At 39.7% G+C, this 15,430-nt stretch overlaps 1 protein-coding gene across 8 annotated transcripts in view; it reads left to right on the top strand.

Moving 5' to 3' along the window:
• Positions 1–15,430, top strand: part of LOC140483037 (reticulon-1-A-like) — a 110,433-nt gene that overhangs the window by 82,024 nt on the left and 12,979 nt on the right. For all 8 annotated transcript variants that reach the window (XM_072580933.1, XM_072580931.1, XM_072580928.1 and 5 more), the window contains one exon: positions 15,321–15,390. In XM_072580933.1, the coding sequence (XP_072437034.1) occupies positions 15,321–15,390 (70 nt within the window). The remainder of the gene's footprint in view (positions 1–15,320; positions 15,391–15,430) is intronic.

Genomic DNA, 15,430 nt, shown 5'->3' with positions numbered 1-15,430 from the left:
TCCTCCATTTTCAGCTCTGATCTCCAGCATCTGCAGTCCTCATTTTATCCTTAAAGTAAAGATGAGGCAGTTGTGGTCACTCACTGAAATGGTCTTCCAACGAGAACTCTTGACACCTGGCCTGGCTCGTTGCCTAGCACCAAATCTAATATGGCCTATCTATATATTGAGTCAGGGATCTTTCCTGGACACGCCTGACAAAATTGGCTCCATCTGGACATTTTAATTGTACAGAAATCAATCCAGAGTAAATCACATTGTAAGATGTAGGCCAAGGTAGGCAGATTTCCTTCCCTGAGGATATTAGTGAGTCCCTCCCCTGTCCTCTTGCTCTCTTACTCCCCCTCTCCCAACTTCACCAGTCATGAGTGTAGATTCAAAAGAAATTGGTGCCTCATTACGTTGTCCTCTTGGATCTCTCCCATCTACCTACCCACCTAGGACTGTTTTTGGCATGAAAACTAATTATCTTTGCAGCATCCAGTTAAAAGTAAGAGTGTGGAGTTCACTTCCTCACATCAAACTGATTACGACTGTCAATATGTGCACCCCAATCCATTGATTGGTTTCTACAAACTCCTTGCATATTAATGGTGCAAGAGGGTTTATGTTACTTTTAATTGACAAGTGTTGATTCTGAGTATCCATCTCCTGAAAAATCAAGCTAATCTGATTTTGTTCTAATTATTCATGCTGTACATATTGCTATGATGACTTTAAAGTAGACATTTAAGGAAAAAACATTGGTGCTGTAGTGATTCAGTAACTTGAAATTCAAACCTAATTTCCTGTCTTTTACTGGTACTGTATATTATTGCGTGTCAATCTTTACACTTGCAAACCTCTTATTGCAGATAATTTCAAATGCTTGAATCTTAAATCCATGAGTGTACACAAAATGTTGGCAAAATTCTTAGTTCTGTGCATAAATTGATAGCTCAAAAGGAATGTTCACTAATTTTAGAAAAATCGATGCAAACTTTGTACTATTTTACTTTTGAATTTAGATTCATTAAAAGAAAATTGTTTGAAAGCACTGACATCATGACTGGCAGTGATGATTGATTTATTTGTTGCTTAATATGTTAATTTTGCATGCTAGATAGAGATATTCTAGTCATACAGATACAGTGAGTAAGAAAGCACTATTTAGTTTAAATAAAAACTGAAAACTGCAGGTGCTAAATCAAACAAAAATAGATGTTGCTGGAAAAACTCAACAGGTCTGGCAACATCTGTGAAGAGAAGGATTGATGACAGACCAGACCAGAAATATCTGATTTCTCGTCACAGATGCTACCAGACCTGTTGAGTTTTTCCAGCAGTCTCTTTTTTTTAAAATTCATTTTACTATCCAAACAGATTTGAAGCCTGTTTGAAACCTGTGCCATTGACATTTTGTACTATTTGCACTTCAAATCGTAGTATAGAATGATACAGCTAGCTGGTCAATTCACTTTGATTTTGGGAGGAGGATGAGTACTAAAAATTCAAAATGATCTTCAAATAAGAATTCAAGAGTAGGCAAATAGAAAAAAATTGAGTGGTGTTGATATTTGAACCAACCAACTGCTGTTCTGACAGCATTTCTGTATTTCTCCACTACAAAATGCTTCACTGCTCAGAACTGACTTTGAGAGAATTGGGTTATTTAGTATGACTTATTTGCAGTACAATTGCTATCATTTATAGCTTTTAGTTTATTTTGCTTATGTTTTTGTTCCTCCTATGTTTTCCTGTCTGAGTTAAGATGTCAGGTGAAGAAATAACTTGTATTAGTAGGATTATAACTACCAGGAGTTCTTGAATGCTGTGGAGATCTTTGGCATAATTTTGAAGTGATTTATGAACTTTTAAGTGCATAGACCTAAATTGAAACATGAGTATTTCACAAGTCATTTCTGACTGCAGAATTCAAGTTAGTTAGTTCCACAAACACCAAGTTTAGATTTGTAAGATTTAGGCATCATTCCCACTGCAGAAGCCAGCCAAGAATGTTGCTGTCATCCAAATAACCTTTAGTTAAACCATATGTAGTAAATGCCCCAGACATTTTAAGGATTGGGGAATCTCTGTCTTCCCTACTTGAGGAAATGTGTAGGATATTGGCTTGTTCCGGTTGTCACTGAAAATCTTAAATGACACTATTTATGAATTTTATAATTTTATTAACTAAAATTAATAAACAGTATACTTGCATAGTTAAGTGCAAGTACATTGAGGATTATCTAAGAATAGCTAAGAACAAAATATCTAAAATAAAAATAACCAACATTTAAGTAAAGGTTTTCCTTAAAGGCCCAAGCAAATGAGCTATCTTTTGATTAGAGAGAGTGCTTTTTGGCAGGTATTATGAGGGTTTCTATTACTTCTGAAATTTCAGTGAACTGATCATTTTTTTTTAAATCACTTGGACTTCTCATGCTTTGCAAATATAGGTGAAAGTGAGGACTGCAGATGCTGGAGATCAGGGCTGAAAATGTGTTGCTGGAAAAGCGCAGCAGGTCAGGCAGCATCCAAGGAACAGGAGAATCGATGCTTCGGGCATGAGCCCTTCTTCAGGCTCATGTCCGAAACGTCGATTCTCCTGCTCCTTGGATGCTGCCTGACCTGCTGTGCTTTTCCAGCAACACATATTTTCAGCTTTGCAAATATAGGTGTCAACTATTTTTAAGGATTTCTCACACTATCACATGGAAATTGATAATTTAACATTATTCTCTAATTGAAGATTCCTTTATGAAGTTAAGCTTTTATCTAGTCAGTATGATCATTTGAACTCCTTTCGTTTCTCCCTTATCATTTTAATCTGAAAAGAATTCTCTAAAGGTTTGTCAGTCAAGAAGTTTCATTTATCCATCTTTTTGAGTGCTGTCTTATCCTAGTTTCTAACTATATTTCTGATAAGAATCTTTGGAACCATCCAACTGATAAGAAATCCAATATTCTTTCTGTAATTGATATTATAATGTCCAACTGTGATTTTGTTTTGTCTTCCCAGGCCTTATTGTTTAAACCTTTTGTTTCTGCTGTTTAATTATTAGCATACACAATTGTTGGAGAATCACAGCAGGTCTGACAGCACCTGTGGTGACAAAACAGAGTTAGAGACCCTTCAGAACTGATAGCAGGTGGGTTTTATACTGGTGGGGGTTAGGGGCATGGAAAATCAATGGGCAGAGAGGTAGAAAGGGAGCCCAGGGAGAATGATCTGTCTATAAAATTGACCCTGAGTTTAGAGTTGATTGCTACTTAGTGCTGAGTTGCTGTGCCAACATTTCTTTCTCTTACCTGCTGCAGTGCTGCAGCAACTTGATGCAAACTAGAAGAGTGACACCTTATGGTTGGAGCCATACCTGACAAATAGGAAGATGGTCACGGTTATTGGCAGTCAGTCATCTTAGGTCCAGGGGATTCTGCAGGAGTTCCTCCGTGTGGTATCCTAGGCCCAAACATTTTTAGCTGCTTTATCAATGACCTTCTTTCTAGTTCGAAGTGGGAGTGTGCTATCGTCGGCGAACAATGTTCGGCATCGTTTGTAACTCCTCAGATACTAAAGCAGTCCATGTTCAAATGCAACAAGATCTGGACAATATCCAGGCTTGGGCTGACAAGTGACAAGTAACATGCATACCATACAAATGCCAGGCTATGACCATCACCAATAAGAGACAATTTAACCATTGCTCTTTGACATTCAGTGGTGTTTCCATCACTGTAACCCCCCTGTATTGACATCCTCAGGGTTATCATTGGCCAGAAACTCAACTAGATTTGCCACATAAACACACTGACTGCAAGAACAGGTCAGAAGCTAGGAATACTGCAGCGGGTAACTGACCTTCTGCCTCCCCAAAGCCACCATTGACAAGGCACAAGTCAGGAGTGTGATGGAATACTCCCTAGTTAACTGGATGGGTGCATCTCCTAAAGAAGCTTGACATCATTCAGGACAAAACAGCCTGCTTGATTGGCACCGCATCCACAAGCATCCAATACCTCCACCACTGTTGTTCAGTAGCATACTGTATATTATCTACAAGATGCACTGCATAAAATCACTAAAGATCCTCAGCCAGCATCTTCCAAACCCACAATTGCTTCAATCTAGAAGTACTAGGGTAGCAGAGATATGGGAACATCTCCACCTTTTAAGTTCCTCTCCAAATCTCACACTATCCTGATTTGGAAATATATTACTGTTCCTTCACAGTCGCTGGGCCAAAAATCTGGGAAATCCATCCCCCCCCCTCCCCCCCCAATGGCATTGTGGGTCAACCATCGCAGGTGGACTGCAGTGGTTCAAGGCAGCCACTCACCATCACCACCTGAATAGCAATTAGGAACAGATAATAAATGTTGGCCCACCAACGATGCTCACCTCCCACAAAGTGAGTTTTTTAAAAAAAAAACCCTTCCACTTCTGCTTGGGGACCTTTTGCAGCCATCTGGACTCAATATTGCGTTGAACAGTTTTAGAGCATGACCATCTTCTTTCAGGTTTATTATCCATCTCAACTCCCTACGTTTTGACATGGCACTGGTTTGTTTCAGCACATACTGAATTAGTGGTGCTGGAAGAGCACAGCAGTTCAGGCAGCATCCAACAAGCAGCGAAATCAACGTTTCGGGCAAAAGCCCTTCATCAGGATTGTTTCAGCACAGCCAAGCCATTTTCAATTTCTCAAGCCCATTATGTCTAGCTTCTCTTCCCTGGCATACTGTCAACATCCCTTTTGTCTGACTGACCTTTTTTGCTGCCTGTCTCCTGATTTCTGTTCGGGCTCTCTCTCTACCTAATCTACTAACTCCTTTATTTCCAAAACCCCAACCCCACTCTGTCATCAGCATAAATATCACATTTTCCTAGCTGAAGTTCTGGAGAAGAGTCACTGGGTTTGAAATGTTCACTCTACTTTCTCTGGACAAGTGCTGCCAGAGCTTCTCCAGCAATTTCTGTTTTTTGTTTCAGATCTCCAGCTCCAAAAGTTCTTTGTTTTATTTTAGGTTTTAGTATATGTATGTAATTTCCATGTCCCCTTTTAGATGTATCCTTTACCTTTAGCTGCAGTTTGAGTTGTTCATGATTAGATTCTGCATGAATCTGTAGCTAAAACTGTTTTTAATATCTGTACATCACACAAAATTATACTTATTTCTCTCACAAGCCATAATTCTAACCTGATGTAGTTACAATTTGGGTGCTTTTTGATTAATTGCTAAAGACACAGACCATCTATAAAACTGTCAACTATTTTCTTAACGAATGAGGAATATTAATGTATTATTTTGATTAAAGCTTAAATGTTTTTGTTTGTGGGATTTGAGCCTCACTGGCTGGACCAGTATCTATTGCCCATTCTTAATTGCTCTGGAGAAATGAATGATAAACTAACTTCTTCAAACCCTGCAGTGCATATGGTGTGAGCTCATACACACTGCTGTTGGGGAATTTTAGATTTGTCTATCTATCTTTTGTCTTTGTCTCTTCCATCATTTTAGCATTTTTTTAATACCATTAGATTCCAAATAGCTCCTAAATCCCCCTGCCATTCCACTGAATCACTCAATACACATGTACACTCTTTCCTTTGCCTGTGCCTTTGCCTGCTCTCACGTTATCCATAGCTCCACTATACAAATCTTTTCTTAGCTTTTAGATTTAGTATACATTCTTGACTTCACTTGCCTGTCGCCTATACCCTCAATAGTTTCTCACCCTTTCCATAGGATTAAATTTAAAATCCTTTATATCTATAAATCCGTCCAGACAATAACTGAGCCCACATCTGCATCATCTCTGGTAATATTCATATTATCAGCTGTGCAACCACCAGGTTCAAGTACAGCGCCTAATAATATATAGAAAGGCCCAGTTCATGCACGCACAATTGTGCCTGTCTCAATATGACTAAATAGATGACAGCCATTCTCTGGTTCAATTCTCAGGGTAATTCCTTCACCAATTAGAATCATTTTGCCTTGTTTCAAATTTAAATAAAGCTTGAGAGTTAACTGTCTTATTCTCCCAGGCCAGCATCTGTGCCATAGTCCAGTTGCCAATCAATCAGCACTCTATCATACAATATTAATGCTGTTTGCGCTCTACTTTGGTTTAGGTGAATTGCCCACTGAATGCCTGGCAAAAAGCTTTGACAAAATGTCTTTGCAAGATTCAAATTCCATACTATCAAGCTTATTAAATCAAAGACCACATTTAACTATAATATGTAATACATACACACACATAGATACTTGCATGTAATGAAGGTATCTCCACATTTTGAGCCCTGACTGACAATCAACCTGATGATTCCAGTTGTCAGCATAATTCTTTGACCCCTCAGGTTTATGTAGCCAATATTGTCCATTTGCAGAATTCTATCCAATATTGGACACTTGACTTTTGCAGGCAGAGGTCATTTGGGTTGTCAGTACTTTGCTTGTAGTGAACAGCCAAAGTGATCTGCTATTTGATGCTGTTTGCCAGTCTTTGGGTGTATGGTCTGCATGTTTACCACACCATCACTGAAATATATACACTATATTACTCGCTTGTATGATAGGAAGGATGTCTTTTAGCTTGACAGCAGCATCCGATTAGTGATGAACACCACTTGCATTGCTACTGCATTTTGGTCAGGCATTTGAGATGCCTTGCCCTTCGAGGCTAATTTGAGGTAGACTGGGCACTTCTTAGTGCCAGTAGTGATGGTATGAGGCCCGTTCATGATTTTATGAAGATACAATGGACAATTATCTTCAGGGTAGCCATTTGCGCCTACATTAACTTGCATGGTGAACAGACAGCTTGGGTGTTAAGTATGAGTATGCCAATAAGGCCAATGGGATAGCACGTGGAACTGTAGGAATCTGTAAATTGACCAGTGAAAATAGGATTGTATCAGATGGTAATAGAGAACTCTGGCTGATCACTTGACTAGGACTTCAAGGAAAGGGAGCCCATTTGATTGCTCCATTTTAAAGTTGAATTTAGCACAGAATGGAGCTCATTAAGGCATGTAAGGAAATTTTTCCATTTAACTACATAAGGTATGTAAAGTATATTGCTGTTATGTGGGATTTGGATTTTTTTAGATAAAGAGGGGCATATGAATGTGCTTTAGTAGAAAGTCAAATTCACTCTGAATTAGCAATCTAAATAAACCAAGAAGATGTGACTGCAACCAAGAGCTTGGGAAAATCCCCTAGACTGTCGATGGGATAATGTGTTTAACCTTTGGAGTTGACAATAAGTAGTACAAACACATTAATCCATTCAAAGAACAAAGAAAATTTACATCCCAGGAACAGGCCCTTTGGCCCTCCAAGCCTGAGCCGATCCAAATGCACTGTCTAAACCTGTCGGTCAATTCCTAAGCAATTGTATCCCTCTTCTTCTCACCTATCCTGCATCTTCCAGACGCATCTTAAATTAATCTACCGTGCCTGCCTCTACCACCTCTGCTGGTAACGCGTTCCAAACGACCACCACCCTCTGTGTGAAGTATTTGCCACGTGTATCCCCCTTAAACTTTCCACACTTCAAGTTGAAAGCATGACCTCTTGCTTTTGAAATGAGTTGAAAGTTAGGTTCAGTTGAGAATAATTGTGTTGAATTCAGAAATAATGTTTCGTTTTACTCCTGGCTGGAGTTTTTGTTTCTTTCGGATGAAACCAGTATTGCTTTAGTTTGTGAAATTTCCAAAGTAGAAGAATTTGGGATAGAAATGTTTGTTAAAATTAGGAGCAAAAAAAGTATCCTAAAATTATTGCTCAGTTCGATGAAGAGAAACTGGAAAGATTAAGTTAATTGGAGACTTGAATTTAGAGCGGAGTTTAATACTTCTGGCCACGAGTCTGCAGTGGCTAGTGTTAGAGGAATGCTTTTGGGAACGGAGAGTTGTCCACAGGGGATCGGTGCTGGAACCTCTGTTCATGGTCTACAAAATGATTTGGGGGAAATATAGTTTGCAGATGATACAAAGATGGATGGAGTTGTGAATAGTGAGGAGGGTTGTCAGTGGATACAGTAGGGTATAAATCAGTTGGAGGCGTGGGCAGAAAAATGGCAGATGGAGTTTAATCCAGACAAATGTGAGAAGATGCATTTTGGAAGATCAAGTACAGGTGGAAATAATGCAGTGAATCGCAGAGCCCTTAAGAGTATTAATATCTGGGTGTGAGGGTACACAGACCACTGAAGGTAGCAGCGCGGGTAGATAAGCTAGTTAAAAAAAGGGTCTATGGTATGCATGCCTTCTTCGGAAGGGACATTGAGTGTAAGGATCGGAAAATTTATGCTGCAGCTTTATGGAACTTTTAGTGAGGACACACAGTTCTGGTTACCCCACTACCAGAGGGATGTGGATGCTTTGGAGAGGGTACAGAAAATGTTTACCAGAACGTGGCCTGCATTGGGGGATTTTAGCTAAGGAAGGTTGGATAGACTGGATTTGTTTTCACCGGAACACAGGAAGTTGAAGGGTAACCTGATAGAAGTTTATACGATTGTGAATGACATGGATAGAGTGGAAAGTATGAGGCTTATTCCCAGGATGCAGGGATCAATTACTAAGTCACAGGTTCAAGGTGCAGGTGTAGTTGGGAGGGGGTTGGGGTGGGGGAGGAGGTGGGAGGTAGTGAAGTTTAAAAGAGATGTGAGAGACATGTTTTTCGCACAAAAGGTGGCGAGCGCCTGGAATATGTTGCCAGAGGAGGTGGTGGAAGCAGACACAATAGCAACGTTCAAGAAGCACCTGGACGTAAGTGAAGACAGTTTTAGTATCGAAGGGCAAAATGTGTCTGCGCAAGCCTGGAGGGCCCAAGGGCCTATTCCTGTGTTGTATTGATCTATGTTCTAAATAAAGTTTTAAGTTTTTAGAGCTTAAATAAAATTAAAACTAAGTGTGTATCTAGAGCTTGGTTGGTTGGTTTGCTTCCTTTTGTGTGATAAATGTCTGTTTTGAAAGAATATCTGCAGCCTTGTGACCATTTCAGTGACTAAATGTCACACTAGCTCACTAAACCAAAAAAGAATTAAAGATAATGATCTATCTAGCAGTGTTTCGTTCTGCAATCTGACTTGTCCAGAAGTGCCATCAGTGAGGATCACAATAGCAGGTGGATCATAATTGCCAGTCTGCTGCAGTATAAACATCTATGGCTTCCTTGAGTGGTACATTAGTGAATAAGCCAGCAATTTCCAATGTGTATGTGTTGCTATTGATATGTAAGTCTTGTAAGTCTTGTATGAATTTTTGTGCCAGTATGATGTGGGTAATACATCTCCAAAGACTGTTTGAGCGTATCAAATACCTTATTCCTTTGGCTGTTTACAGCAAGCAAAGTATTGTGCATACTGAACCATTCTACCTTTGCAAAGATTCAATACTGGACAATAGCAGAATTGATTCTGCAATTGTACACTTGCTAAATATTGAAACAATGAAAATATTATATATGAAATCACTTCCTAGATGTGCAGAGCATGACATTGAATTTAGGATTCAGTCTGGCTTGCGGCATGACATACCTGTACTGGAAACGGCATATAATGCCCAGGGCCTGATTCTTTGTACAGAAAGAACATGTTCATTGTGTACCTGTTTCAGTGCAACAAAATAGATAAGACATTGATTCATTTCTCAGGTCAGTATCTTGACAAGTCAGTCTGTAAGATTCCCTTTTTGAGATTCTTGCATGCTTGATGCAACTGCAATGCGCCAATTTCTGTGAACTGCCAGGAGTTATTTTAGCAAGTACTAGCTTCTAGAGAATCACTTAACACTCTTTGCTATGCTTAAGAGTGTGTCAAGTGAGGCTATCTGAACAAGGGAACCATCCTCCCTTTTTATACAGGGTTTTACATCAGTCAGTCATGCATGCAAGACACTCCCCCCATAGGAGAAAGTGAGGACTGCGGCTGCTGGAGATCAGAGCTTAAAAATGTTGCTGGAAAAGCGCAGCAGGTCACGCAGCATCCAAGGAACAGGAGAATCGCCATTTTGGGCATAAGCCTGAAGAAGGGATTCCTGAAGAAGGGCTTATGCCCGAAACGTCAATTCTCCTGTTCCTTGGATGCTGCCTGACCTGTTGCGCTTTTCCAGCAACACGTTTTTAAACTCGCCCATAGTCGCATGTCACCCAAAAGCAATGTGTGATCAGACCATCCCTCAAAACAGTGTATGATTAAATTATTTCTCAAAGCAGTGTGTGATTAGGTTATTCCTTGAACTGTAGCATTTGCAGAGTATGATTAGATTGTCACATCCTGCCTGTAAGACCGAAATCCCCTTCTGGGACATCCAATTTCTTATAGGTCAGCAAATTAACCCTTTAATATCTCAAGTCAATCTGCTTTGTTTAAAATTCAAGCAACTCTTGGCAGCTAATTATTTGTCATTAACAGGTGCATTCTTCATGGCAACAACTCTCCCAATTCTAGTCCACTTAACGAGTTGCCTCTTTGCTGTCATACCACATCAATGTTGTTTTCCCTAAGCTTTGGTTTTCCTTACAAGTTGTCCGGATGAGTGCTAGATAAAAAGCTTGGACACAATGTGCCCTTTTTCAGCATTACTGAATATTTGGCTTTATATTGATTAGCCAGTTAACAATAAAATTTTAGCAAATCATTAATGTCAGATGTTTCATCATTGTTTTATAAAATTGATGTTAAATATCTTTAGATTTTATCATTCCTAAGTAAATGTAGAAACTAATGGATTAGCTGAGTAACAGGATGTAATTGTCAAAAAAGGGAGCTCTAAGGCTATGATTTCAGTTTTTGCAGTTTTTTGTTTGAATGCTTTGAGGATATGAAGGGACTCCGACTGTTATCAAAATTGGAGTGAAGCTAATTTGGTCTGATTTGTTAAGAGGGAGATCCAAGCTTGTTTGAACGTAGTTAGAGAAGCATGTCTGATCTGCGGTTACATTCTAGCAGATAGTATTCGCAGGCAAAACATTGGACAACTTGTTGCACTCATGTTTCAAAACTCATTTGTCTAGGGCAGCAGATATTATTTTGTAATAATTGACCTGATTTAAATATCTGAAAGATTGATGCCATAAATAGGAATCAAGAACTCTAACAAAGATGTAATTCTATTATATCGTAAAAACTGAGCTGGTATTCTCAGGAGTAAATTAGTTTAAAATCCATAATTGGCAGTTTTAATTTTTAAATTTATACAATTAAATATACTGAAATTGATTAAGTATTAACTCATGTCAAATTTAAACCTATTTACATGTATTCATACTGGGATGATTCTGGAATTAGCATTCTGTAAAGATTTAATTGCAGTTCATTCCAATTATTTGGTAGATATGTCACCACATGTTCAACTCCTATAGTTAGGGAGTAGTCTACTCCACATTTTGGACTAATAAGGAATTGATGCTTTTCATTTGCATTAGTTGAAAATTGCTGATGAGATTTGAAGTATTGAGAGTTGAGGTTTAAAATGCTGCTGCTGGGACATTGATGCATTTTCCCTGACCAAATCTGAGATTGCTGCATAGGTTTCGTATGTCTTCAGGTGTGTTCTTATAAACCCAAGTCATTGATTTTAAAAGCAACTGATATACTCTGTTGTGATTTGCTTTGGATTCTTAATAGTGTCTTGATAAGAATCTAAGAACTAGGAGCAAGCATAGGCCATCTGGCTCTTCAAGCCTGGTCTGCCATTCAATAAGATCATAGCTGAACTTTCATGGACTCAGTTCCACTTATCCGTGCTCTCACCGTATCCCTTAATTCCTTTATTGTACAAAAAGATGTCTGTCTTAGCTTTAAAAACGTTTACTGAAGTAGCGCCAACTACTTTTTATAAATGACCTGGAGGAGGGGCTAGAAGGTTGGGTGAGCAAGTTTGCAGATGATACGAAAGTCGGTGGAGTTGTCAGTGAGGAAGGATGTGTCAGGTTACAGCGGGATATAGATAAGCTGCAGAGCTGGGCAGAAAGGTGGCAAATGAAGTTCAATGTAGCTAAGTGTGAGGTGATTCACTTTGGTATGAGTAACAAAAAGATGGGGTACTGGGCTAATGGTCAGATACTTGGTAGTGTGGATGAGCAGAGGGATCTTGTTGTCCATGTACACAGATCTCTGAAAGTTGCCACCCAGGTAAATAGTGCGGTGAAGAAGGCATATGGCGTACTGACTTTTATTGGTAGAGGAATTGAGTTCCGGAGTCCTGAGGTCATGTTGCAGTTGTATAAGACTCTGGTGCAGCCTCATCTGGAGTATTGTGTGCAGTTTTGGTCGCCATACTATAGGAAGGATGTGGAGGCACTGGAACGGGTGCAGAGGAGGTTTACCAGGATGTTGCCTGGTATGGTAGGAAGATCGTATGAGGAAAGGCTGAGGCACTTGGGGCTGTTTTCATTGGAGAAAAGAAGGTTTAGGGGTGACTTGATAGAGGTGTACAAGATGATTAGGAGTTTAGATAGGGTTGACCATGAGAACCTTTTTCCACGTATGGAGTCAGCTATTGAGGGGGTATAGCTTTAAATTAAGGGGTAGTAGATATAGGACAGATGTTAGGGGTAGATTCTTTACTCAGCGAGTCGTGAGTTCATGGAATGCCCTGCCAGTAGCAGCGGTGGACTCTCCCTCTTTATGGGCATTTAAACGGGCATTGGATAGGTATATGGAGGATAGTGGGCTAGTGTAGGGTAGGTGGGCTTGGATCGGTGCAACATAGAGGGCCAAAGGGCCTATACTGCGCTGTATTCTTCTATGTTCTATGTTCTGTGTACTTCATTGGGCAGGGAATTCCATAGATTTAAAACCCCCTGGGTGAAGAAGTTCCTTCTCAATTTAGTCCTAAATCTGCTCCCTCTAATCTTGAGGCAATGCCCTCTTGTCCTAGTTTCACCTGCCAGTGGAAACACCCTTTCTACTTCTGTCTTATCTATTCCCTTCATAATCGTATATGTTTCTATAAGATCCCTTCTCATTCTATTGAATTCCATTGAACATAATCCCAATCTACTCAGTCTGTCCTTATAACCCAACCCCCTCAACACCAGAATCCACCTAGTGAACCTCCTCTGCACCCCCTCCAGTGCCTGTACATCCTTTCTCAAGTAAGGAGACCAAAACTGCACACAGTACTTCAGGTGTGGCCTCACCAGCACCCTGTATAGTTGCACCATAACCTCCCTGCTTTTAAATGCAATCCCTTTAGCAATGAAGGACAAAATACAATTTGTCTTCCTATTTACTTGTATCTGCCGACCAACCTTCATGATTCATGCACAAGGATCCCCAGGTCCCTCTGCATAGCAGCATGCTGCAACTTTTTACCATTCACGTGATAATCCTTTTTAATGTTACTCCAACCAAAATGGATGACTTCACCTTTATTATCATTGTATTCCATTTGCCAGATCTTTGCCCACTCACTGAAAGTATGTGTTCCTCTGCAAAGTTTAACAGTCCTCTGCACAGTTTGCTCTGCTATCATCTTTGTCTCATCTGCAAACTTTGACACACTGCACATGAGCCCCCAACTCCAAATTATTTATATAAGTTATGAATACTTGCAGTCCCAACACCAATCCCTGAGGCACACCGCTAGTCATTGTTTGCTAGCTAGAATAGCATTCCTTTATCCCCACTCTTTGCTTCCTGTTAGGCAACCAATCGTCCAACCATGCTAATACTTTACCTAAAATGCCAGGCATCTTTATCTTATGCAGCAGCCTCTTGTGCGGCACCTTGTTGAAGGTCTTTTGGAAATCTAGGTACACCACATGCACTGGGTCCTTGTTGTCCACCTTGCTTGTAATGTCATTGTAGAATTCTTAAAGATTTGTTAAGCATGAACCTGTGCATTATCTGCCCAATAAGACAAGTTCTATCGAGATGCCTTGCTATTTCTAAATGGAGAGTATGAAGGCAGGTAAGGGGAACCTAAGTTCAGGAATGGAGGAACCTCACCTTTAGACTTTATCTAGCAGATATGAGCTGTTTGCTCAGAGTGGATGAGGGAAAGGGGCGCAGGGAGGATGAGCCAGCTGACCATGGCACCATGGTGCATAAGGCCATTTGGGGCGTGAGCAAAAAAACAAGTAGTTATACAGGATTCTCTAGTTAGGAGGATAGTATCGTTTGCAAGCTGGATCAGGAGTCCTGCATGTTGTGTTGCCTGCCTGGTGCCAGGATGCAGGATATCTCTGACTGGCTTGAAAGGATATTGGAGAAAGAGGGGGGAGGATTCAGTTGTTGTAGTCCACGTTGGTACAAACAGCATAGGCAAGGCTAGGAAGGAGGACCTGTTTGGAGATTATTGAGCACTAGGAACAAAACTAAGGAACAGGTTCTTGAGGGTCATAATCTCCAGATTACTGCCCAAGCTATGTGCAAACTGGCTTAGGGATATAAAAATTAGGAAAGTAAGCACAGTGGCAGCATGATGCAGCTGCTTAAAATAGCATCTAGATTTCTTATTGACAAAGTTTTTGAAGTGAGGCATTTTATGCTGAAAGGAGGCAGACGAAGTTGGGAATGTCTATTGGAAAAGCTGGACTATGCCAGCTCCTATTCTTCTGAGATTGATCTGAAGTGAAATTTCAGATCCTGAGTGCTTAAAACTGACCTAATACTAAAGGAATTAATTCTTTTTAAATCTGATTATTTAGTGACAGCTTTTATTGTCTGGCAATAGTGACCTTTGTTCAATTATTACTCTGTTCTTTGCCTCATCTTTGTTACAATTTTAATTTATTACGCCTGCTGGCTGTTTTGGATAAGTACAAACAGGTCAACTTTGACGAATCTGTTCTGTCACATCTTTTAAAATTTGTTGTGCCTATCTGCTTCTAAGGTTTAAGTAATTTACTACCTTTAGCATATTGTTAAATTGAAGGCTGTTCTCACTTCCTAGTCTTTTGTACTAGTATTTACTATGTTTAATCTTAAATGATTGTCCCAATATGCTACATACAGGGTAAATCATTATTCCTGCTGAAGTGTGGAAGTCTTCCGTTTAGATCAGATTGGCATTGTGGAATGTAATTTTTACCCAATTTACGATCAGTATTCAATTTACCCTCTTGAGCTCAATTTGATACTTTGTCTTGGTAAACAAAAGAACACAATGGTTATAATCTTGAATTCTTTCCTCTATTGTTAGTAGCTAGTTGAGGGCTTGCCTGAAATAGTTCTTCTTGGTTTTACTTTTAGACAACTAATTTGACATTTTTGGGGGATTTATTAGTTTTTAAAAAGTCTTCTATAAATGTTGCTCAGTGCAATTCAAAATGCATGCTTTGAGTTGTATTACAATTCGTGTTCCTTTTATTAGTTTTCAGTGCTGATGTGGCTGCTCACTTATGTTGGTGCCTTGTTTAATGGACTGTCCCTGCTGATAATAGGTAAGTGCAAATAAAGACATTGATTGCAATTTATATTCCT

This window comes from Chiloscyllium punctatum, chromosome 11 (assembly GCF_047496795.1).
Source record: "Chiloscyllium punctatum isolate Juve2018m chromosome 11, sChiPun1.3, whole genome shotgun sequence".
NCBI lineage: Eukaryota > Metazoa > Chordata > Chondrichthyes > Orectolobiformes > Hemiscylliidae > Chiloscyllium > Chiloscyllium punctatum.
This window is presented reverse-complemented; position numbering and strand designations above follow the sequence as displayed.